At 26.3% G+C, this 26,617-nt stretch overlaps 3 protein-coding genes across 3 annotated transcripts; all 3 read left to right on the top strand.

The window, feature by feature from the left end:
• The first annotated feature begins 1,598 nt into the window (after positions 1-1,598).
• Positions 1,599-2,100, top strand: LOC135928571 (uncharacterized). The gene is made up of 2 exons (XM_065465027.1): positions 1,599-1,846; positions 1,932-2,100. Exons 1-2 carry the CDS (start codon positions 1,674-1,676, stop codon positions 2,098-2,100), a joined length of 342 nt encoding a protein of 113 aa, XP_065321099.1. The 5' UTR covers positions 1,599-1,673.
• Positions 2,101-3,239: 1,139 nt separating this feature from the next.
• On the top strand, positions 3,240-5,064 carry LOC135928572 (putative uncharacterized protein DDB_G0291812). The gene is made up of 6 exons (XM_065465028.1): positions 3,240-3,449; positions 3,566-3,972; positions 4,051-4,153; positions 4,425-4,620; positions 4,743-4,974; positions 5,052-5,064. The coding sequence occupies exons 1-6, from the start codon at positions 3,240-3,242 to the stop codon at positions 5,062-5,064; spliced, it is 1,161 nt and encodes a 386-aa protein (XP_065321100.1).
• Positions 5,065-5,509: 445 nt separating this feature from the next.
• Positions 5,510-7,807, top strand: LOC135928573 (uncharacterized). Its single transcript, XM_065465029.1, has 5 exons — positions 5,510-5,810; positions 6,047-6,175; positions 6,331-6,497; positions 6,727-6,895; positions 7,599-7,807. Exons 1-5 carry the CDS (start codon positions 5,510-5,512, stop codon positions 7,805-7,807), a joined length of 975 nt encoding a protein of 324 aa, XP_065321101.1.
• The last annotated feature ends 18,810 nt before the right edge of the window (positions 7,808-26,617 follow it).

Genomic DNA, 26,617 nt, shown 5'->3' on the forward strand with positions numbered 1-26,617 from the left:
GGCCTAAATAATCACAAGCCCTACAAGAGTTTATTTAGAATTGTTTGGAGGTTAGAAATGGTGGCTCATCATATTTTAATTAATGTCACGGGTTATTATAGTATAATAGGTGGAATATATCGCTTCCGAAGGCCGCGTAGGGGTAGATTTTGAAGGGATTTGCTTACAATAAATTTTCTATCATGTAGCTATATGCATAATGTTTTGTCAACATGTTCCTAATGATTTATTTTTTTAAATATCAGTTAATCAATAAAAAAAATGGCTTACTGGCAAAAAGACACTGACGAACCTAACAAAAAAAATGCCAATATATTATTTCTTTTAAATTGAATTGATAATCCTAACAAATAACAACATACCTATAAGAAAATTTCAAATTCCTAAAAGATTTTGTTAAAATTGAATTATTTCTTGCATAAAGTGTTGATAATCGGCTCTTAGCAGTCGAAATTTCCTAAGCCTTAAGGAAAGAGAATATTTTAAGATTGAGCACCCTTTAAGTTTAAATCTAGGGGTCAAGGCTAAGATGTAGTTTCGCTCAAAAATTTGATTTAGCCTTATTAGAGAAGGCTCAAAACCTAGTAAAAATGTAGCTATTTATCAACATAACTTTTTGGTTGTGAATATGCTATCTTTATTTCCAAAAATATCAAATAAAGCACCCCCAGGTTTTGGGCTTACGTTATATTTGATTGCGTGTCCTTCAGATGGAGCAATCTGTTCAAAGTATAAATCTATGATTCTGGAGAGAAAATATATTATTCAAAGTATCTTATATAAAGGAATATTTTTTATATGATTTACTAAGAATTGAAGATATTCAAATATTGCAGAATTGGTAAAAGAATCGTAGATTCTAGATTATATCTAAAAAAAAGTTCAAAGATGGAAAAGAATGATAAGTTTATGATAATTATGCCATTCTTTTAAAAAAAATCTCTTTCTTGTTTTCGATAAATGGAGACAGAACTAAACAAATTATCTTTAAAAAAAATATATATAAATATTTTAAACTATTCACGATTTTATTTCATAATTTGTAGAGTAATTAATATAAAGCAAATCAAGATACTGGTGTGGTAATGTCTAGCAATTTTAATATTAGGCTAAGAAATAAAGAAAATGCCCTGGTAAAAAAAACCATTTAAAATGACTGGTATATTTTGAATTGAAACACATTATATTCTTTTAGATATTGGTTCACAAATAATAATTTTATTTTTTTATAAAACATTCTAATAACAAAAAAATTTTCATAGATTTAGATTTAACAATATTTACTTTCTGAAATAAAATTGTAATAATATTTTGACAATTTTTTTTTTTTCATAATAGAACGTTCTTTTAGAAAGAAATAAGTCTATAGAAATTAGAACAAATTCAAATTTAAATTATTAAATTTATATAAAAAATTTCTAAAAAACTAACGATTTATTTTGAATAAAGTTAATTCAATCCTAAAGTGCTAAACAAAGTTTAAAAAAAAGCAAAATAAGTAGTTTTTCCAATTTGCAAAAGTGTCATTCATTACACAAGGAATATATTTTTTTTTTAAAAAAAATAATGTTTTAAAAATAATAAAACTAGAATAAAATTATAAAAAAAAAGAATTATTAATTTTACAAATCCTTTAAAACTCTCAGGCCTTTTAAAACAATAAAAATTATCACATGACCATGAATTCTAGCAGTGATATACAAAGTACTCTAGCGTCGTCTCTTGAATTGATCGAAAAGTGTTTCGCGGAAAACGAGGAAAAACAGTACAAAATCAAGGATTGTTTGAGGCTTCTAGAGAATAAACGCCTTATTTCCAAAAAATCTATTGAAGAAACGTTTAGAAGGTTTTTATTGGAATATATATATGTTTTTTTAAAACATGATAGTTAATGAAGAATAATTAATTTTTTATAATAATATTTTTGAAAGAATCATTGGCTTGCAAGACGATTTGATGAGAGATTTGAATGAAGCGATTGAAAATAAAGCTGAAACTTTGAGATTATTGCTTCGCAAATTGGAATCTATCAATGGTGCCGTCAAGGAAAAGAGAGAACACATCAACAACCTGATGAAGGGAAAAATTGTAAAAAAATAATTAATTGTTTTTTTTATCGTAGTATGTTGAAATTAGAAACCATTTTTGGGATGAATAGTGGTAAATTCTGTAAAGAGAGAAGAAGAGTTGTAGAGGGGGCGGGGTGTCAGGCCTTCGAAAATCCTCCCCAATAAGAAAATTCTAAATAAAAATATAGTTTGATTTTTTTTAAAAAATTTTAAATTATTCCTCATTATATATATTTTTTAGCTTAATATATATTTAGACTATTGCAAAAAAGTAATAATCTCACAAATGTAACGCTATTCACTAGTTTTTTAAAATTGCTTTCGATAATTTTAAAATTCTTCTATTATCAATATTTCATCCTTCTTAGAACGAAGATTTAGAGGATAACATAGAAAATATCCATAGAGCTATTCTAGAACTCTCATACAAGTCCAACGAACAAACTGGACCAGTCGAAGTCCTAGATTTTGTAAGGGCCGAAAACTTTGAGAAACTTTTCCAAAAAGAAAACATAGGCTACATCCGGCAGCTGCTAACTATACCTGAAGATTTGTATTTTATCAAGCAAGGAGATGTGGTAATTTTTACTTAACATTTATAAATGGGAGATAGGATGGACGTTTTTTTAAACAAAGACTAGCAAAAGGCTAGAAAGAAAGATATTATATATCATTCCAAGAGTATTCTAAATAAAATCCAATATTCATTATTGTATAGCTAATTTTGATTAATACTCTTAGTTAACAGACCTGGACGCCATTTGTTCAGTCGAGTTTGTGTGCAAACAGGATTCAATATTTCTAAGGGATCATTTAGTGTGTTTAATTGAGGATCAGGAACATAAGAACGTTATGTTTACACTGAAGCAACCAATGGAAGGCCGTTATGTAATTCAATTTGTTCCCCACAAATTAGGTTCAACATATAAAATTTTAAATGTTTTAAATACATAAAAGTTTTGTGTTATTAGCATTATTGATATATTTCTTTTTTTTCTTTCGATTCTTCCCTAAATAAAATTTTCAATTGGAGGAGATAGAATTTTAAAGTTTGTATTTAATATTTTAAAGATTTACTATAAATTAGGAAAACCAAATAATTTAAGATGTTAAAAAAATTGAAACCATAGATATTATCTAAATCTCGTTTCCTAATTACCAGGCTATTACATGCTAACGGTCAAATTGTATGGCCAGCCAATATTGGGAAGTCCTATCATGGTTTACGCCACGCCTCCTGTTAGGAGAAGCAATTCTAAATACGGGAAATCGCTTATCTCACAAAATTCGTTCATTCAATCCTCCTATTACCCTACGTTTGAGTCCAACACTGCTATCAACAAGTATGACTGCGACAGGAGATACAGGAGTCATAGCAAGGTTGAAGTTCTTAATCCTTTGCTGCTTCACATAGATATATATTTGAATAACTACATTCATTTTAATTGATGTAAAATAATATAACCTTTAGTTTTAAATTATGCAAACTAATTTAGACGAATTTGCAATCCATCTCGGATTTCCGAATCTCCAAATACATGACGGATGATGCCGCGATTATGGACGAATTTAATGGTGGGCGAGATAATAAAAGTATAAGCTCCTTGAGCAGTTTCTCCAACACCAACCAGCACAACGTTTTCCAAAATGGGTATCATAATGGAAATAATGGAAATCACAATGGAAATCACAATGGAAACCAAAATGCGAATCTTCTCGGGAATCAATATCAACATCAAAACAGCTCCTATCCTTACAATAATCAATCCTCTTCATCTCATTTTGCCAATGAAACTGGTAATAACGGAGGATTTAATTCACTAATCAATAGCGAATGGCCTGCTAATTTTAGGTGCGCGTTTGATAAAGGCAGCTATAAACAACCGCAAAAACAAGTCATAAGGTATGTAAAAAATATTTTTATATATAAACGTTGAGTAAAAAGTTTATGTAATTAATTAAAAAATTTTATATCTCTTAGGTATTCAAAAGAATTTTTGTTATCTTGCGCTAAATCGCCGCTTGCCCGAACCATTACTGCCGATTTAAAACGGAACAGATACATTCTCAAGGATGCTTACAAGGTTAAAGTTATAGTTTTTAACGAACATGCTATACCTTTTTCATTATCTTTAGAGAATTTTTTGTGTAGAAAAGAATATGACTCCAACAATTAAAAAATATTTTAAATTTAAGTTTTGAGTTGTTCTAAGGAACATTAATTGTGCGCAAAATTACTAAATAAAAAGGGCATTTTGAAGTTTTCGACAAAATTTTTGAAATGTATTCATGTATATCAAACTCCGTTCATATTGAATGACTTTTAACGTTCTTAAATTATAAATTAATCTTCAGACCCTTCCCGATCCCTTTTATATGCCAGCTAATCAACTGCCACCTAGTACAATCAAGGATGAGCATCTGATCAGTAATAGGAGAATGGACTGCGGGGATTCAAAAGAAGATATCATAGGCGGCATAAAGAACAAAATTCTTATAGCCGATAATGAAAAAGTGCCCATAAGCTTGTTAGGAGGGGGTAATGGTAAAGGTAATCTTTGTGTTTTCATAAATTGTGTGAATGGAAATCAAGACTAAATTTAAATTTTAGGGTTATTCATGGCATAATAAATGAGGTACAATGTAATTATTATATTATTTCATATATTTAAGCGTTTAAGATCAAAAACGAAAACATGTTTGGATCCGAAACCGACAAAGCCCCACTTAGGAATACTAAGATGAAGCGATCTGCTTCTGAAATAACCCTTAACAGCCAAAAGAATAATACTAAGACTCCAGATGAAGAGAACGTCATATCCGGTGATAGACTTAAAGCCATGATAGCTTGTCAGAATGCCCCATCTGACTTACCTGAAATGATTAAATTGCCTAATGATGGATTGTTAATTGCCCCGGATAGTATGGATAGTTTAGAGAAGCTCAATTTCAACTATAATAAAAAAAGGAATTCCTACGAAGTCAGGGGTTCTAACAAACATAATTTCAACGGTAACAATGGGAGCTGCACCGAGAGTAGGAAGAAAAAATGGTACATCTTAAATGAAGGTACTTGCTCTTCTAGTCAACAAAGCAGGACCAGCTCGGCACTATCGGATCCATCCACAACCACATTTTACCATTCTTCTAATAAATCCCGTAATATTATAGCACGTAATATTTGATAAATGGGTTAAATGCTGCGAAAGGCCTTTTATTAAATTAGCTATAGTTTATGATATAACATTTGGTAATCCTAAGTTCATTTCAGAGAAAACAATATTTTTTCTATTATTTGCATGTGATTATCTTAAGCCAACCGACTCGTCATAAAATGCGACCAAGACAAAAAATTGACTGGAGAAAAAATTGTAGAAATTGCCAAGACTGGAATTGAATCTCTGGCTATTGTTGATACTTCTATCCTTTTGGATAAAGATATGAAGGATGTCGAAATGGTTACATCCAACGATCCCTCCCCTCCTCTCATTCTCGCTAACGGGATCAAAGGTGCCGAGGAAAATGGTATTGTAATAAACAATGCTATTCATAGCAACGAGCCTTCCTTGACCTCGAATAACGAAATTTCAATGGTTTATGAAGGTTTGGGCTTGCAGCTAAGAACTCTACCAGATGTTGTTTCTAACGCAGCAAAGGCGATTACCGAAGTTGACTCCGGATCACTTCCGGTACCTTTATCATTTGCTTACCTCAACGGAGCGGAAGCAAAGATTGCCGAAGGTATTTTAACGAATGAATATAATACATTTTTTTTGGTAGTTTCTTACGATTGCTTTTGATATAAGGTGAAGATGTATATGAAATAGACTTAAGATGCACTTATTCCTTTAAGCCAATTTAGAATTTTAAAAAAAAAGAATTAAAGTTTATTTTTTAATTTATAATGAATTATTTAAAATTTTTTTATTATATCCTATATAATTAATTCCTCATTGTTATTTTTTTAAAAATTTCAGATGAAATAATGGACGAAAACGTTAGAAGGCTAAGTCTTTCTGAGTTTTTTGGACCTACACTTAGGAAGAGACCCAGAGTGAATGTCAAACTCAGAAGCATGATTAGAAGCAATGTATTGAGAGGACCAGGTTTAATTTATCTCCTTATGTATTTTCTTAAGATAATGAGGACTTAAGAAAAAATATAATATTTATAAAGTGTGAAATCGGATGAGAAAATATTTGATAATAAATATTGAGTTTACAATTTTCAAGAATTCATTTTTGCCTAACGGAATTTTCAGGTATTGAAGCCGATTTGGTACTCCAAATCGGGAAATGGGGCAAGGGTATATTGGGAACTTTCAATTTTCCCATCGGTATAACAGTATGTCCGTTCACAAACAACATCATTATTTGCGATAGCGGTAACGATAAAATTAAAATCTTTGACGAAAATGGGATACAGGAGGTCATTTTTTTTATTTGAGACCTCTTTTTTTTATTTGTGTCAGAACCCACATCAATATTTTGGAGGAAACATTTTTGTAATGCTTAAGAATGCAAAATCCTACTAGGTTGGGAAATAGGGACTTGAGGATTTTTACTCACAATATTCATCTGGGACGACTGTATTCTTTTAAACTTATATATACATATTTAATGTGCCATAAGACTTATTAATTTGTTAAAAATTCTAGGTTGTGATTGGTACGTCTCCCAAAGAGAGAAGGTTTACTAGACCTTCGGCAGCGGTGGTTCTAGACAACGGAAACATTTGTATAAAAGATGATTTTAGGCTGCAAATATACACCCCCACGGGTAAATTTCTCCAAGCGTTCGGCGAGGGTCACGTTAATAGGCCATACGGTATCATAATATTTATATTAAAAAATTTGAAGGAAAATTCAAATAAAAGCGGAAATGGATGTTTACCTATTAATGCTAATTTTAATTTGTCTACAAAAGTGTTATTGATATTAGTTTCTTAAAATAAATTCTGTTTAACGTGAAAGATAATTATCATACGAAATTAAGAATTTTGAAAATAAAGAAATCGCTAAACTATACTTTTGTTATTGAAAGTTATACCCTATGGGGTTTGCTTTTATAACGATGTACGTTAATTATTATTAAAATTATCTATTATCATCATAAAAAATATCCTAACAACTCTGACAAATGATATTCCATATAGTAAGCATTATTCCAAATACTAAAATAAACGATATAATATGCATACAATATAGATTAGAGGTCTACAATGAGCGGGTTTTAGCCAGAATACTCGCCCAATCATTGTTTTGAAATTTTTTAACACGCTTGCCTAATGCTTAAAAATTATTTTTGGAAACTTTTATTATTTGGCCTAAAAATATATTTAAAATTTACCCTCCCACTCCTGGCCATTACTTTAAAAAAAAATTAAACCGGCCCGCCATCTGTTCAATATGAAAATATTTTAGAAAACCCGACCACGTCCGCCCGTATTCGGGCGAGCTAAAAACCCGCCCATTGCAGACCTCTAATATAGACAATGAAAATTCATGCACATATTATGTTATTCTAACAGGGTTGAGTTTAACCAAACAAGGTTGGATTGTGACCTGTTGTTACACCTTCCCTGAACCAACCCTGCAATTTTACGACAGCGAGACGGGAAAATTGGTTAAGCAAAGCCCCTTGTATACTATATGCGGAAATTGGAGACAAGGTTCTAAGTGCCGATTTTTGGCCGTTCATGATGATTGGATCGCCGTTACTGATTTAGGTTTGTATTAAAATGTGTAGGAGGCGAAGAAACAAATAAATTCTTCCAGCCTTAATATGATATATTTTAAACTAAAAAAGTCAAAGTGAAAACTTATCTTGAAATGATATTTGGAGCAAAAATAGTATAAAATTTGTTTTGCATTCGATTTTCGAGTTAGGAAATTTATATTATAAGAGATTCCGTTTTCTACAAATAATTGCTAGAGGTGAAGTTTATATCCGTGGCCCAAAAAATCTACCATTAGAATATTATTTGAATATATAGAGGCCCTAAGATTTATATATATATTTATTCACGTCTATTCGTACAGGGAAGCATTTAGTTTACCGGGTAGATTTCGACGGAAAACCGTTATCCATATTCGGAGGACATAGCAATAGTTTGGTGGATTTAATCGAACCGTCGGGCATAGCCGTTGATCATGACGGAAATTTGGCCATAGCTGATTCTAAAAGTGATAGAATTCATGTAAGGATATTTTATACTTAATTCAAGCTCGTATGACCAATTTGAGCGGTTTGAGATATTGATCGTATTGGAAAACAATAATTTAATTTTACTATATACAAATAAAAAACAAAAATTATAAATGCGTGCACTGTGGAGCCCTGTATCTGACCAATTTTTTGGCTCATATAAGGTCGGATAAAGCCGATCTAATACCCGATATTTAATTTTCAAAAATCTTATAAATTCGAAAATGAAAGCCGGAATCCGCCCGAGTTCGGTCGGATAGGACTCAGATCTGGTTGTACAGGGTTCTAATATATTGTATTCTCTAAAATATAAAAAGGTATTTGACAAAGATGGCCAATATATATGTCCTATAAGAACTACCAAAAATGGCAGCTTGGTATCCCTAAGCAAACCAGCTGATATGTGCTTTGGGCCTGACGGGTGTCTTTACATCGTTAATTTGCTGGGCCATAATACCATGAAATTCAAGTTTTTGGCCAACAAGCAACCGACCGAATGGGAATCAATTAGGGACCCATGAATTACGGATTTTTTTCATATTGATTGATTTTAAGCATTCATTAATTTTTTTTATATATTTTTTCATATTGATTGATTTTAAGCATTCATTGGATTGAAATTATTTTTTATGTTATTGTTGACGTTTAAGGAATTGATTTGTTAAATTATAAACAACCTTTAGTGGTGTGCTAATTATAATTATTGAATTTTGTGCGAAAGTTTTTGCTCATAATGGGATGAATTAAATGTTTATAAAAAAAATATTATAAATGTAAATTTCTGTTTAAAAAAATCAAAATATAACTAAAAAAGGTGAAAAAAAATACAAAAATATCAACAAAAAAATTTAAAAATTATTAAAATTATATATTTTTCCTAACGGAAAATGAATAACTTTATTTAAAAAAATACAAAAATATTAAAAAAAAATTATTTAAAAAATTTAATAAAAATCTAAAAAATTAAAAAATTAACAAAAATATTTAAAAAATATAAAATATAATTAAAAATAAAAAATATTTAAAATATATAAAATATTTAAAAAAATATTTAAAAAAATATTTATAAATAGTATATATAAAGTTTACTTTTAGTATTATAAATATAATGATCTCATCTCAGTTGCAAATTTAAACATCAGTCTAATGATTTATAACTCTAGTACTTTTAAATTAATTATAAAGGTAGCTTATTTACTGTTGGCTTGATGTTATCTTATCTCTTAAAATTTTATGATATACTAATATTTGTGGATTTATATTCATATTTTAAATATATATTAATATTATACAATATATATACATAATAATTAATATACTTAAATTTATGCTAAATGTTATTAATTTTATATATATTTTTTTTCATATTTATAAATATAAATACCATTATTTGGAGTGTTTAAGAAAAACTTTATGTTATATTAAATATAAATATATTTTATGCTCATTTTTTAAATTAATAAATTTTATGCATGTTGAATTGATAGAACCTTATTTACATTTTACATTTTAAATTTTAAAATGTTAATTTTAAAGATAATTTTTTTGATAGACTAGATTTTTAAATAGAATAGACTTATACCCTTAACAAATTCTATTTAGTATTTGGTTCACATAACGGTTTCTGTAAATATATGATAGAATCTTAGAGGGGTCATTACTATGAATAGAAGGCTTAATTATCCCGGACAAACACTTCCAATAAATTATAAAAACAAAACAAAATTATATATTTATATTTATTCAATCAAGTAACGCTAACAAAGACTTGGAGGGAGGCCAGTTTAACAAAAGTATTATCATGGTAAAATTTGTAATTTTGAAATAAAGATTCAAACAAAATAATTATGGGTAATGCACAGAATATTTAATTTAGTTAGGAAAATATATAAATATTATTCCATATTATGGGCATTTAAGTGTTCTTCATTACTCTTGGTGTTGTTGAATCCTATCGTGATAATTTTAGTTAAAAAATTTTATAACCATATATTAATTTGATTTACAATAATTTTTACACCCTTAGATTTCATCATTAATTTTAATAAATAAAATATCTTAAAAAGATTATAATAAGATGTAAAATTAAGTTTATGAATTATATCATTTATGGCTCGGGTCTCCTGAGAGCTAATGTTACTGCAGAATAGATGTTGTGCCTGGTGATTATTCATAATTTATTATCTATTTAAATTATACCGAGCTCTTAAACAACAAAAATCAAAAAAATTATATATAATGGTCAACAACTAACATCTAATACAATTATTAGTAATAACTCAATAAAAGATATTTTCTTTTTATTAAATAACTAGGACCTGTCGGGGGAGGGGGGGGAGGAATTAATTTGCTCCCACCAGAAGAAAAAAATAGGGGCATAGCCTGTCACTCCAAAATATTTGATTTTTTATAATGGTAATTTAGCATATTAATATTTTTTATACCATGAAATAAACATAAAATATTATATAAACAAAATAGATATTATCATAATTGATACTTTTAATTCAAAAACTAACCTTTCCCACCCTTTAGAATTATTGGTTCTCAATGCAATAAAGATTGTTACAGACATTAATCCTACCTTTAATGACACAAATCGAGTTTATATATAGGTAGTTTAACAAAAATCGAAATACGTAGTATCTAATAGCGCCTGGGTATTCAGTTTCTGAATATTGGAAGGATGCTTGGTATACTACTGATGCCTGTAAATCTTCGTAGTGTTAAGTCAGTTTGGAATAATTATGAGGCGATGTATAAGCATTTCAAAAATTCAGCAATATAGCAACAGTCCAAAATTCAATAGGTTGTCTATCCAATTGTTAAATGATAAATTCTTATCAGATCCCGCCTGATGTATGTTGTTTCATTTTAATTTCCAGCTGTCTTTAAAGCATCCAAGAACAACCACTTTACCTAAAGATGAAATATCAATAAAGCGAACATTCGTGTTCTAAAATCGTTTAAGAATATGCCTGGTTGGTTCTAAATCTCTTTCATAATTTCTAATGAATCTTTATTTAAATATTTATAGAGAAGAATATATGAAAATAGCTCAAGAAGCTAAAGAATTAATGAATTTGGATTAGTAATATTGAAGGAAATTCATTGTATCAACTAATCAATTCATTATACGCCTCAATAGACAATATGCAAGTTAGGTTAAAGGATGCTAATTCATATAATTCTACTAATTAAAAATATTATATTTTAGATTATACCATTTTATCTTTTTAGCTAGCTTATCTGATATAAAATATTTTTAAAAAAAACTTGCCAATAGACTTTCATATTATTATTGGTGAAGAGCAATTTTAACGGCTTTGTTTCCAACTGAAGCTCGATTTAAATCTCGCAATAAATGGGATGAGGTAATATATTGATAATAACTATAAACATAATAAATTCCGATGTGCTTTGAAAGAGTTTCAAAATTATATTAACACAATTCCGTGATGAATGTCATGATAAAAAATCTCTCTGTAAGACTTATGATAAAACTTATTTGCAGTTTATTGATGCTAAACGTTTAATGGGCCTTCCTCCTCAATAAGTGGAATTCTTATCCATATATTAATAAGTAACTGAAAAGTCACAGGTCTGCATTCTGCACATGATAACCAATCAAGAATTAGTGCGGTTATCAATGAAAATATTGAAAAAGATTTGCTAAAAGCGAATATTGTAGGTTTATTTACACCCTTTTTAGATCTATTCCAATTTAATGAATTACATTATAATAACATAATTATTTATATATGTTAGCGTCAATGTGTTATTTTTTCGACTTTAAATTTGTTTTTTGAGTAAATTTTTAAGGATATGTATTCCATCATGTCATGTTAAAAATGCCTATCTTAAGAATTGTATACAATTTCGCCTTAGTATATAATTTATATAAAAGATCTATGAAAAAATTAATATAAATTTATTATATTTATGCTCAGATTTTCACGGCAAAATTGTCTAAAATTCATAGGGTTGGTAATCCAAACATGATGGAAATAAACTTCCTGTAAAATCCGATTTTTAAATTATTTTTACATAAAAAAGCACTCAAAAAATGATTAAAAGTTGAAAAATAACACTGGCAAAAAACGCTGACGTTAACATATATAATTATATAATGCATTCTAAAATATTATATCATTTTATATCCAATTTATATTTTTTGCAATATATTTCAATTTTTATATACGCTAATTTCTTAATAATGTACTTTATATCTTTTCGATATAAATATTTTTTTTAAAAACATTTCAAAAGAACTTTTGACTAATTCTTCTTTTATTCCCATTTTAGCGTGTTCCCTACTATTTCTTTTAGAGTAATAGCGTGCACATGCCGAAATTTTAAGATTACAGAGATGTAAATAACAATTTTATCCTTGATAGATAGAAAAATTAGTTCATAAATATAATTAATTATTTGAAGTAAAAAATTTATAATCCACTAATTAGAATATTTAAGGAAGGAGCAAAGGGGTCCCCGCCTCCTAAAAACTTTGAAAAAGTCCCCCTGAAATAAAAAATTTTTGCTATGGATTATCTCTTTTTGCTTATTTTAAACCATTCTATATTTTTGCTCATTTTAGATAAAATTACTAAAAAAAAAATTTTGCTCATTTTAGATAAATTACTAAAAAATTTGTTACTAATGTTAGAAAACTTTAATAGACCCTTCAAGTTGAAAAAGCTAGCGAAGAAACTGCTGATAATATTGATCTTTGTAGTAAACGTGAATATATTGACATAATATATAAATGTTTGATAGGGATTATAGCATAATTTTTGCATAGATAGTTTCCAATGTTCCAAAATTCTAGGTGTCCCTCTAACCTCCCAGATAATCAAGCTCGCGGACTTCCTTCCTGAGAAATATTGCGATGGAATTATAATGTTAAATTGTTTACAAATAAATTTAAAAATTCATCAAATAAAAGAAATTTAAAAATTATATTATAATTTTTTGAATAGGTAAATATCGCCCAAAAAATTAATTTTAAACCTTCGATTTTAAACAATGATTCCTGAACCCTATAAAAATAATTGGTCATTTTCTAGATTGAAGAATCTTATTTAAGATCAATTTTGACCCCAATCGAGAATTGGTTATAAAAAAGATTACATTTTCATCACATAAAATAAGATAGGTCTAATTGCCTAACGAGAAGTTTTATTTATATGAATATAAAATATGAGATTATATTTTAAAATTTATATATTTTTTTTGTAAGGGTTAGATTTGTCCGGCATTGAAGTTTTATATAGATAATGTGAGAATATCATCTCTAGTGTTTAGAATAATAAAGATGTTAGCAAACTGATCTATCGTCACATAATATTAAGAAATTAAATAAATATTTATTAGGTGTCTATAATATAAGAATACTACATTTTTTAATTATAATAAGGAACCGTTAAATTTGACTTGCTTGTTTGATATGTAAATGTAATATAATGTATATGTTATTTTTCTTAAATTGTGAAGATTTAGAAAATTATATAAATATATTAAGAGGTCTTTCTATGTCTAAAACGTATCTATCTTTATCAAGATTTTAGCGATGATTATGATGTATGCTATGCTGATTATAGTTAAATTTCATCCATATGAGATCGAATATGAAGATTACTTTCAATTAGTTTTAATTTTCAGAAGCTACATTCCGCAAGGTCTTATATATAATAAATTAATTATTCTAAATATTAAGTTGATTTACCCTAAATTTAGCTAAGATTGAAGATATTTAGCAATAATATTAAAAATTTCTTATATAATTATATGGCCACCAAGTTTACGTTAACATTTTAAATCGTCATTATTATACATATTAAATATAAATATATAATCGATGAAATAAAATTTAAATATAATTTAAAAATTATTGTAAAATGAATAATATATCTAGTGATGTAATGAAAGCGTTCGTGAACGAAGTTCGTTTTTTTTGAAAAAAATGTTGAACGTCGTTCCTTTTATTTTTGACAATTTTAAAAACACCTTTTATTTTTATTTATTTGAAAAATTTAATATTAATCCGAATGTTTTAAGAAAAAAGTCTTATATTTTATAATCAACTGTTTTTTAAATCAATTGTTTTTTAACGCACCATTATTATAGTTTATTAATTTGGATATTATTGTTTATATTTTAATTTGGTAGATTAGCATAAGCATGGATATTATTATTTCATCATCATTATCTGACTCTGAAATTTTCAAAATCAGATGAATTAACATTACCATGGCCCAAATATGTAAATATTTTACTAACATCCTATATTGAAGGAACTAATAAATGTAAAATGTGCCCAAAAAGTATTATATCAGTTTCAAAATCTTCAAGTCTCAATTTAAAACGTCACTTGATTGTTTAAGTAAAATCATTAAATTTGAAGAAAAAATGCATCTAGGTTATTTGACCCCAACAATAACAATAGTTATTTTAAAATTAAAAAAAATTTTAGGCCTAAATTATGGTCAAATATTGAAAGACGCATTATTAAATAAAAAGTATTAAACCTAACTATTAAAATTATATATATTTCATTTTTTTAAAGATTTGAACATATATATATGAAGATCAATATGTTCTTTCTGCAATTATACATCCAATATCCAAGCTATAATAGCTCTGAATAACTTCCACAGAACAAACCTATAAAAAATAAACTTATAGCGTTATTGAAAAATACATTGAAAACCTTAGAATTTCAAGAACTGCTAATTTCGAGATATCCTTTTTTTGACTAGTAAGTAAAGGATGGAAGGAGGATAACTTATCTCAATTTTTTGAAGATAAGGACAAAACAATAAATGTTTTTAATAAATTCCCCACGTTAAAAGAGTTGTTTATTAAGTATAGTACCGCAATCTCCTAATCTGCTCTTGTAGAGCGCGTTTTAGTGCAGCTAATGCCGTATTACTGCCAAGTGTTTCTGTCTATCAGATAAAAATTTTGAAAAACAAGTGTTATTAAAATTTAATAAGAAATTTTTTTTATAGATATAAATATCTTTTTATTGGCTATATTATATTGTATTTATAATTATATATTATCGAAATAAAACTATATTATTTTTTAACATGGCTAATATAACGTGAACGCGTTCGATTTTTGTCAATGAACGATGAACGCGAAAGGGTTTGATTTTTTTAGAAATGTTTACAGCACCAAATTTATCACATTTATTTACTATTCTTATTTTTCAAAACCATTTTATATTAAAAAATTTTATACATACCGAAAATTTTATTTTTTAAAATGAACATGAACCGGGCCAAAACTTTTGTTTTACAAATCCAAGCTGGATGCAATTGGTACCTCTGTAGGTCTTTGATATATATTTCACATTGAATAAAAGGCGTTTAATAAAAAATTTAAATTTTGCATTTTATGATTCATTGCTTTGCCCTTTAACCTAGTCAATGCTATATTTGATTAAAACTTAACCGAACCGCAAATATGAGATCTGTCTGTTAGAGGTCATTTATCGGGTATGAATTCTTTCTAAATGTTTTAAAACTTTATTTTATGATGGTTATTTGAAAATTTTTCCATTTTTTTTATATCATCATGCTTATAAAAAAAATTTCTTATCAAAAGTGGCATCATCACTTAAATAGGAAAAATATGAGGAAAACAATTGTATAAATATTGTGCATTAGATTCTATTTCTTTACTTCACTGTTTGCACCCGAGTTGATTAACGTATCAAGATTTTTGATGGAGCCATAACCTTCTGCACCTTCTGCGATATTAGCAGGCCTTATTTTTTATCTTTTATAGCACCGATATTAACATTTGATCTATTTTATAAACTAAAATTAGGATTCTAATAAAGAACGGCCAGTAGGAATGAGGAAAAAAAATTTTATTTTTATTTTTATAAATTGCCATAAGAACCGGGGATCATGAAATATAATGCAGTACCTCTATATTATATTATACTATATTAAAATAAGAAAATAAGAAAATTTTATCATCTTAATTCGCGTATATTTACCAAAATATTTTGAAATAAAATACAATATATTTATATTTAAGATGTACCCTTTTTGTCATTTTTTTTTCTGGGGTAGTAAATATTTTATATATTTTTTTTACTATGATGAAAGTTTAAGTTTTACAATAAAACGTAAAAACAAATCCCTTTTTTTTTGACAATAAAATTTTGATAAAATATTTATTTTTATTATTTTTATATTCAGTTAATTAATAATAAAAAAATTTAATTTTTCGATGAAAAGGGTGGGGGTATAATTTAAAAAAATTTTTCCATTTTATTCCGTTATGAAAATACAGTAATCATATAACGAAGATAGTAGATACTCAAGTTTGGATGGTTAAGGCTATCGCTAAATTATAATTGTAAAGTATAAAATTTCATGCTTCGATAAAAAAATACTTAAAGATAACATATAATTCAGTTTATCTTTTTTCCTTCAAATAAAATTCTAATATTTTAATTTTTTTCTGTTACCTGTGTAGTAAATAAAAATATTTGAGAAATATTCATGTTTTGGATAAAACCCCCCAAAAAATTTGAATAATTTTATATAGATTGCTGGGAACTTATCGTCCTGACTGACCACTTTTGCTATGTTTTAAATATCAATAAATTTAATTTGAAAACTTAAAACTTTATAAAAAAAAAATAAAATATGAAATAAACCTTTTTTATATTAGATAAATTAAAATATGGCTAAAACATATTTGTAAAATTTTCAAAACTTTATCATTAGGTTTTCTTAAAGTTTTAAAACTTTTGAAAGTTTGAAAAACTTTAGGATAAGATATTTTAAACGCACAATATAAATATAGAAATAGATAGAAATAGAAATAGAAATAGGAAAGGAAAAGAAAAGAAATAAATAGAAGAAATTTTTACTTAATATAATATGCACTTTCGATGGGATGGCCCTTTTATTTTGACACAAAAAAATAACTATAATATAACAAAAAAAACAAAATATTTTTATATAAAAAAAAGACGTTATTTTATTTAAAATAAAATATAAATAATATAAATAAATTAACTTATTTTTTGGGTTTTTTTTTGTTAAACAATTTACACAAAAAATTATATAAATTATTCATAAACTTGCTTTTATTTTAAAAATAATAACATTTAATTAATTTTATTGGGAAGAAGATCCAATTGGAAAAGATAGCATGCGCGGCTATTCCATAATTATTATGACTATTTTCTTTTATAAAAAAAAATATATATATCTAAATATTTAAAAAAAATTTTATGTTTTTGAAAAGGTGTAAAAAAGAAAAGAAAAGAAAAGTGTTCTAAAAATAGCAATTAAAAATAATTGTGGGGAAGTTTAGAAGAAAAATTTAAAAATCTGCGACACTTAGGACCATTATATTTACGTAAGTTTTTATAATTTATAATTTATAAAGTATAAATTTAAATATAGTATTTATAAATAAACGATTTTATGCAGAGTTTGAAAAAGAAAAATCTACAAATTTTTTTATTTTATCCAATCTTTATACAAATTTTTTTTTTTTTAAATAATTTTTAAAGATTTTTTTGTTCAAACTCTGATTTTTTATATTGTTTATCAGATCAAAGTAGTGTTGTTAAAAAGCCCGATTAGTCGATTTTTAAAAAGAGCCAGATTAAGTTTAAAACCAAAATGATATTGTGCACGCCTGGTGATTTTGCTTAGAGGATGGCAGCCAAAGGCTTACACAATGCCATTTTTGGCTAAAATCTTAATAGGGCCTTTTTAGAAAATCGACCTAAATAGGGCTTTTTAACAACAATACTGTAGAGGTACTATTTGCATGGTCCTGTTCGGCAGAGATTTTTTTTTTAAAATACAATATATTTATTTCTAATTTTTATAGATATTATTATTTTTAACTTTTATAGGATAATAATGGCGAATTAAAAATATTTGGTTTCTCGTATATTTAAAAAATTAAGATACGGTCCGGCCCCTATACCCAGGTCGGGCTTAGGGCTGGGTTTGAGGTCTCTGATGTTTATGTTTGTATTTAGAAAGAATCAACTTTAGACATCGAAGTTTAGAATATGGAAAAATACAGCCTCTGGTTCTAACCATTTTTCAAGATGGGGTTACGGTCCTGATTATTAGATTTTAAACAGTTACTCAGAGTTTCAGATTCAGATTTACGAACTCTGTCAATGGCCAATGAAAATAAGTATAGCTACACATGAAATAGTCCCACTTTTCTTAGAACCGGTTTCCAAAAATTCATAATGGAGCTCTGGTTTCAGTTCATAAAAATCTTAAAGAGCGGGGCTGTAATTCCGAATTTCCAGATTCATCCCAATTTATAGAATTCTATATTTTGGTTCTCTTATTATTTTTATAATAACTTACTTGTAAACATTTCTCAATAGACCCCCCCCCCCCAAATATAATAATTTGTGTAAATTATTTACTCCTCCCCTAATAAAAGAAGAAGAAAAATAAAAGGGTGGTATCACATCTTACGCGAATGTTCAAGACTATTATATATTCCGGCTATTTAAATTTATAAAATTTTTATAGGAGTTTCTGTACATCTCTGACTCTTACGCCATATAATGTGTCATAGTGATCCCCTCCTAAGCTATGTTAATTCCACCTACCCACTTCCTACCCCCCCTCCTTACTAAATCAAAATTAGCGGAAAAAGGAAGCAACTCCAAGTCAAACCTCTCGCGTCAAATCCCTGATGTTGTTAGACGGCTCGATTTAGCGAATTTTAAGTTAAGATTTTAGCCAAAATAATATTATACTTAAGTTTCGAGATTTCGCTAATAGATGTCCAAATCTTTCTACCATCTATGAGTTATATCTAGGTTTGCCAGAATATTTATTTTGGCTTAAATCTTGGTTTAGCTATTTTTTAAAACCATTTAACCATACTACATATCCCCCCCCCCTCCACTCCCACTGGTAAAATCCTTGAGTAAATTAAAACATTTCGTACAAACATTTTCATCATGAACATCCACATCAGGCCTTGGGTCCTAATTGCGAACTTCTTTTTATTTTAACCAAATATTAAATAATTGTAGAGTAGAAGTCTGCGACAGGGGGGAGGGGTTATGAAATAAAAATTTTAACATGCGGGCGGTTTAAATATTTTTAAAACAATAAGAGGGGGTTAGGTGAATATAAAATATTTTTTGGACGAAATGAGCCGAATGGACATATATTTAATATTTTTAAAATAAATATTTCATTTCATAATATTATTTTATTTAAATAAATATACATTTTATAATTAAATAAATAAAAATACCAAAATAACAATCAAAAGTTTAAAAAAAATTTAATAAATGACAGAGTCAAGTTTTTATTCTAAAAAAATAGTAACAATTAGGCTTATAAGCTTAGAGGTTTAAGTTTTTTTAAGCAAAGATACTTGGCTAAATTATATTGAAGCTGGTCAAAGTTTAGTACATTTAACAACAATAATAGTAGTATATTTGAACTAAAACCACTATATCCACCCAATATGTAGTACAGTAATAATAAGGTTTATCCAAGTCTACTAGTTGTAGTCTAGTAAAATGATAATGGCCTATTTGATTTCTTATGTTTTTCCCTTTCCTTCCTAAATAACTTTTCTTTGCATTCGTACTTTCTTAAAATCCATAATTTTACTATTCAATTCTAATCCATGTTAAATTTTTTTTTTTAAATTTCTTTTGTTTTATTGTAATTCCACTCTTTTTATTTCCTTCTTTTTTTCTTCTTTTTTCTTCTTTTTTTCTTCTTTTTTTTTCATTTCTTCAAAATGTAATTTCTGGTTGATAATTATATATAGTATTATTTTTTTTCTAAATTAATTTATTTTGGACAATTCATCATTTTAAAAAAAAAAAAAAATTACCCCCTAAAAGAAAATTATTTTAAATTTATTAAAAAAAATTTTAATTAAATTTTACTAAATTAATTAGTATATAAGAAGGGGAATCGTATTAAATCGATAATAAAAAAATTTTTAAAGAAAAGATAGGGGGGTTATGTCATTTCAAAAATGACTTAAGAATTTTCAAAATTCTTAAAAATTTAAAATTTTCTCAAATTTTTAAACAAAAGGCTTTTTTTTTGAAATTGTGCCTTAAAAAAATATTTTTTTTAAAAAATTAATAATAGTTGTTAAACACACAAAGTTTAAGGGTTATATTTATATAATCATATTTTATAAATTTGTGTTAAGAAATAAAATAATTTAGTTATAAATTAAAAATACAAAATGTATATTATAATAATGAAGATCAGACAACAACCTTTAATAAACACTGAATTTCAATAAAATAATTATGGCATTTCCAATTAAATTATTAGCGAATCCAATATTCAATTTTTTTCTATAAATTATAATCCTGTTGGGGGATTCGAAATATATTTAGATCATTTTGTTGAATTTGGCCCACATGGACCATATAGAGATCGAATTTAAGGACCATACAACCCCGGAGCGAAATTTTTGATAGACAAAATCTCCGTAACCCAACTCAAGGAATCTTTGAATAAAAACTATAAATAAAAGTTAGAATTTTCCAAGATGGCGTTTCTATCATTTATTTCTTTCGTAAGTTTGTTTAACACTTTCCCCCAACTCTTCTCTATCTTTCTCATGGGGTTTGTGGAAGCCAAATTAATTCATTATCAATTTATGTCATTCCTTCAAAAAAATGGGGCTAAAGGGAGGGGAGGGGGGGATGCCAGCTGACTTTGACAATAATTATGCAATTAGATATGAGATTTAAGTGTTAACCTTTTGGCGGTTCTTAGAGAACCTGCAAAAGACCAATTTTAAATAAAAAATAAAATATTTCCAAGCTCGATCAATCCGAAAATAAGAAGTAATTTCACGATTTTTCCACCCGACCCGACCTAACCCTTAGGTCATCGGGTTGGTGGGGGTTTTGAAGACCTTCTGACTTCTTACTATATTGACTACATTAAAATTAAATTTCTGTTCTTCATGAATGATGATTTTATGTATCTGTTTTTTTATAAATTACTATTAATAATGTAAATGTAATATAATTTATTTTTAAAATATGCAAATTATCTTCTATAATATCATTCAATTTTTTTTTAATATATTTAAATTTAAAAAAAAAATAACAAAAAAAACAATATAAATTGTCATATTTTCGTTGTGACAATTTTATCTTATTTTTTTTAAAGGGGGCTTTACACCCAAGCTCAAACAATTATATCATTTTTTTTATTTAAAAAATTCATTTTTCTGAAAACCAAAAATTTGCAATATAATTTTTTTTAAAATATATATTTTCTTAAATATTTTATATATTTTAATATTAAATTTTAAATTTTTTTTATAAAATGAATTAAAATCATTCAAAAAATGTTAAAAAATTTCCTAAAATCTTATAATTATATATATATATTCAGTTAGTTAAAAAGTTTTCCATATTTTTTTTAGGGATAATATGACGGATCAAGGAAAAAATAATAATAAAAATTAATCATTATTGGCGATTTATTTTTAAAGTTTAAGTTTGTAAGGCCAGTATGGATAATTCAAATTTTTCAAAAAAAGGCGAAAATATAAAAATGTAGAATAAATTAATTGTCCGTACTGACTGTATAAATTTAAACATCCCTAAATCTTCAACGAGAAAAATTAACAAAAAATTTGGGAATTTCGAAGGTATATGAACACACTTTTATTTTATTTATATAAGTAATCTTAAATTTGTATTTGTTACTTTTTGACGAATCTACACTCATTGACAATATATTGGCGAAAAAAGTTTCTGACGGAAGAATTAGGTATTATATTTATTTTTTAGATGATATATTTAATATTATTCATTTCATTTGTACATTTTTTTAAGGGTGATTTTGGTTATTTATGTCCATTTAAAGATAGTCTTGGGAATGTTTCGTTGCATGTGAAGAGTAATGAGAGGCCATGGGCAAGAAATGATATTAATAATGCATGATTATACAGCTATACAACTTGAAACCAAACTGTTCAAACAATCCATATACAAACAACAGCTCAATAATAACGATTTATCATGGCAAGGAACAATTATTGAACTGACAATACTTAAGTGATATATAAAAATATTTTGCCTCTCGAAGATAAAAAGGAGAGAACGGTGATGGTATGCAACCGGGGATAGTATGCGACCGGGGGTGGTATGAGACTAGGTTTGATTGGCCATGATGACCTGCATTTTATTCATAAAACGCATAACTTTACTGCCTGATATTCTTTAATTAATATGACATTTGGGATCATGTACATGCCGCATAAAAATAATTTATCTTTCAAATTGTCATGTCATATTTTTTTTCGCATTAGTAGAACATCTCTTCAAATATTCAAAAATTAAGTTACAGCCTAGACGGGTTATCTAAACTTGGGATGCAATTTAAAACTCGTCGAAAACTAAAATAGCTTCCATAAATGTCTCATATGACTGGTGGTGTGGCCAAAAATTACTCCTGAGGTGTTCCCTGTAGAGAAGAAGTGTCATTTCCAGTGGGCTCATAGATTCTGACCCCCCCCCCCCCCTATAATACATTAGTTATATTTTGTCTTTTTATTTTATTTAAAAAAATTTGGGTTCTCTAACTAAGCTATTCGGGATTTCAACAATTTTTTTTCTCTCCAAAATTCTTAACCTAATATCTGTTATTTCTATACATATTATATTAAATTATATATATATAATATATATAAAATATGCTGATAGTATGCATATTCACTAACTGCAAATGGTGTGAGCAAAGATATCCCTGCTAATATAAATTTAGAATTTCTCAAAGGACCTAATTACGTTAACACATCTTAAAGAGGAAATTTTAGGGTCACAAACGCATTACGTGAAGTCTCTTACTTTCCCCCATATGGGTCTGGATGGTAGATTAGATAATTTTATTAAAGTAATAAATTGGTGTTGTAAAGAACGAAAAAGGGAATGAATTTAAATATTTAAATATTTAAGCATTTCATTTTTTTTTAAAAAAAAATATATATTTTATCATGTACTCCAAATAAATAAATTTCGCAAATATTTACAAAAAAATAAATCAAAAAATAAAACTTTAAAATATTTTTTTTAATATCTTTTTTTTGTGTAGAGGGAGTGGGGGGGGAAGGGGTGGCAGGTAAAAAATAATAATAACAGGTATGACTCCTGAAGGGCAAAATCAACTTTTCTAAAATAAAAATAATATTTTAAATGTACCTTATTTTTCTTGTCATATTTTATTATTTTATTTATTAAAAACAATATTTTATATAATATACTTAAAAAATATATATATGATAAAGTATAAAAAAATTTCTCAAGACAAAAATCAAATGAAAAAAATAAATGAATAATTGTAAAATCACTGAGAGATTTTAAGGGACCCGAAAATCAACGCTAAAACGAGGGATAACTTTTTATAAAACGCGAGTATTATAACGGATTTAATTATAAATATATTATATATATATATATATTTCAAGAAAATAAAATAAAAAAATATAAGGAAAATAAAAATAATAATTACTTTTTTGAAGCAAAAAAAACAAATTATTTTTAAAGTAGATAATAATCTAATTTACATAAAATTTATATATATATATTTTTTTTTAGGAGGGAGCGAAATGATATATAAAAAATTTATATAATTTTGACAAAAAAAAAGGTATACACACAAGGTAAAAAAATTTTTTATTTTAGATAATAACGTTTAAAAAACTTGGGAATTTCTTTTGATTATTATATATATATTTTTTTAAAAAAACCACAAGAAATTTTATTTACACCTGCTTATCCAATTTTTATATTATTTATTGTCATTTAAAAAAAAAAATTATTATTACTTAAAATAAAATCAAATTCAAAAAAAGTTTTTATTTTCAATTATATATTATAATTATCTTCTTTTTCGAAATTTATTTTTGCCTTTATTATTACCTTTGTATATCTTCTAAAAATAAAGTCTTAGATTTTTTATTCAGGGCTAATAACCTTTAATTATATTATCTATTTTTTTTTTTTTAAATTTTCTTTAAAATTTCATGTTTGTGTATTGTATAATATTGCATAATTATATATAAAACACTTTTTTTTTAAAAAAGAAAAAATGGAAAGATTGAGTGTCACCCATCTCATAGTTACACCTATCTTACCTGAGATTGTCCAAAATTTACATCAAATTTTAGGTTTTCTTTTCTTTTGTGACAAAATATTTCATCTTTTTTATATTTTTTTAAATAATTAATTTTTAAATTTTATAAAAAAAATAAAAAATAAAATAATACTATTTAAAAAAAAATTAAATTTTTATTATCAAGTTCAATCATTCGCAAAATATTTACATTAATAAATATTACAAAAAAATCATAGATAAAAATTAAAGAGAGGGAAGAAAAATTGTGAATAAAAAAAAAATTTAGAAGTAAAAGAAAAGAATCTTGGTGGAGGTCAGTGTTGAACTAACCCCAATATTTTAGTTAAAAAATATTAAAGGTTTGGAGAGCTATTAGCGAAAATATTGGGGCTTGGGTAATATCAATTACGCTAAAATCCTAATTTTTAATAGGCGAAATCGAGCCCGTTTAACATTACCAGTTGGGTGTAAAAAATTAACAATATAACTTAAAATTATTATTATTATAAGTTTATCTAATTAATTATAATAGATTAGTTGTCGTATGTGCATCGTAAAAATGTTTAAATAGCAAATTTTTATTATTATGGTTTAGATTTAGAAAAAAGAAAAAAACAATGATTTTAAAGTTATAAAAGACGCTATTTAAAACGATGATAATAAAAATTTTAAAGGGTAAGAAAAAATATTGGCAAATTTTAGGTTAGTAGATTCCTAGTGGGATCTCCGATACGATTAATGAATCTCATAATCAGATTTTAAAGATCGATCAGCTGTTAAAAACATGTCGGATCGAACCCGACTATGCTTCCATAAGCATATATGTTCGTTGTGTTTTAACAAATTCTGAAGTATTTTAGCAAATCTTTAAAACCTAAAAAAAAAAAAGCTCGCCAGAGATGATTTAAATTTTTTTTAAAAAAGATTAGGTCTATGAAAAAGTCCTAAATTTTTTTTTATATTCCTACGGCATAATAATAATAAGCTTTCAAAAAAAATGTTTGGATAATATGTTTTTTTCCGGCTCTCCAAAATTTATCATCCATCAATCACTTCGCATTATGTTTAAAAATAAATTCTAAGAAGAAAAAAAAAATGTCCCCCAAGTTTATTTTATTTTTTTTAAAAAAACAATAAAAACTGTTATGATTTATTGTAACCGCTATTGGACAAATATTTCTTCTTTTTTTTTCACTTTCTTCGCGAAATTTTTCGTTTTTATTATTTTTAAGAACCAAAAAAACACTTTTAAATTTTTAAAAATAAAATGTATTTATATAATATTTTATAAATTATGCAAAGGTAGAAGAATTAAAGATTACATTTCTAATGTTTGTTATAAAAATATGATATTTTTTTTTGTTTTTCAGAGCCAATAATTTATGGAAAAAAAAATAAGAATAATATATTAAACTAAAAAAAAATAAAATGTCAAAAAAATTTACCCTCGAGGGTTGGGTTGGCTAAAATATTACTTTTTTATACTAAAAAAAAATTATTAATGATTTTTTTAAGTTTGTGGGAAATTTTTTTTTTATTTTACCTTTTCTTTGTGACATAAAAATATGGAAATTATATTTGGTTGATGACAGACATGAAAAATTGTTTTTTTTTGGCGTAAATTTTATTTTTTAATAAGAAGAAATTTTAAAAAGAAAGGAAGTAGATCGTTCCTTTAGGAATATAAGAATATAATAGAACTTTTGAGAAGATAGATAGAAGACAACGGAGGTAAAGGTATTTTTTTGATCATTTTTTAAAATTAATTGGCATCTTAAGACATGGTGAATCTTGGGAATGATTTGTTGTAGTTTTTTTTTAAAAAAAAATTTAAAAACATGTTCTTTATATAAATAAATATCCAAAAAAAAAATTATAGTAATAATTACCGAGCTAATCTACCAATTATGAAATTTTATATAGTAATATTTAGAACAATTTGAAACCTAGAGGGTTCTAACTGAATATTTTTTTAAAAAGAGGTTCAGTTTCCGGTTTCTAAAATTCTGAAAAATAAGTTCTAACTCCCTTTACAGACTTTGATTCCAGAGGTTTTAGATTCTTGTTGCGGTTCAAAATTTTGATTAGACTCTATTTTTATAATTTTAGAAAAATGAAGAATAAAAAAAAAAAATTAGGTGATAATTAGTGAAATTGTCAAAGAAAAAAAAGTCATATAACCTAGTATATTATTGATACG

The sequence above is a fragment of the Gordionus sp. m RMFG-2023 genome, chromosome 4, assembly GCF_954871325.1.
Source record: "Gordionus sp. m RMFG-2023 chromosome 4, tfGorSpeb1-WG-v2, whole genome shotgun sequence".
In the NCBI taxonomy this organism is placed as follows: Eukaryota; Metazoa; Nematomorpha; class Gordioida; order Chordodea; family Parachordodidae; genus Gordionus; species Gordionus sp. m RMFG-2023.

Bases quoted from the DNA above. Each gene is read 5' to 3' on its own strand.
- LOC135928571 (XM_065465027.1), top strand. From the start codon at position 1,674: ATGACCATGAATTCTAGCAGTGATATACAAAGTACTCTAGCGTCGTCT. The intron at 1,847-1,931 runs GTTTTTATTGGA...TATTTTTGAAAG, and splicing joins ATTGAAGAAACGTTTAGAAG to AATCATTGGCTTGCAAGACG.
- LOC135928572 (XM_065465028.1), top strand. From the start codon at position 3,240: ATGCTAACGGTCAAATTGTATGGCCAGCCAATATTGGGAAGTCCTATC. The intron at 3,450-3,565 runs GTTGAAGTTCTT...AAACTAATTTAG, and splicing joins GATACAGGAGTCATAGCAAG to ACGAATTTGCAATCCATCTC. The intron at 4,621-4,742 runs GTAATCTTTGTG...CATATATTTAAG, and splicing joins AGGAGGGGGTAATGGTAAAG to CGTTTAAGATCAAAAACGAA.
- LOC135928573 (XM_065465029.1), top strand. From the start codon at position 5,510: ATGAAGGATGTCGAAATGGTTACATCCAACGATCCCTCCCCTCCTCTC. The intron at 5,811-6,046 runs GTATTTTAACGA...TAAAAATTTCAG, and splicing joins GGAAGCAAAGATTGCCGAAG to ATGAAATAATGGACGAAAAC. The intron at 6,896-7,598 runs GTATCATAATAT...TTATTCTAACAG, and splicing joins TCACGTTAATAGGCCATACG to GGTTGAGTTTAACCAAACAA.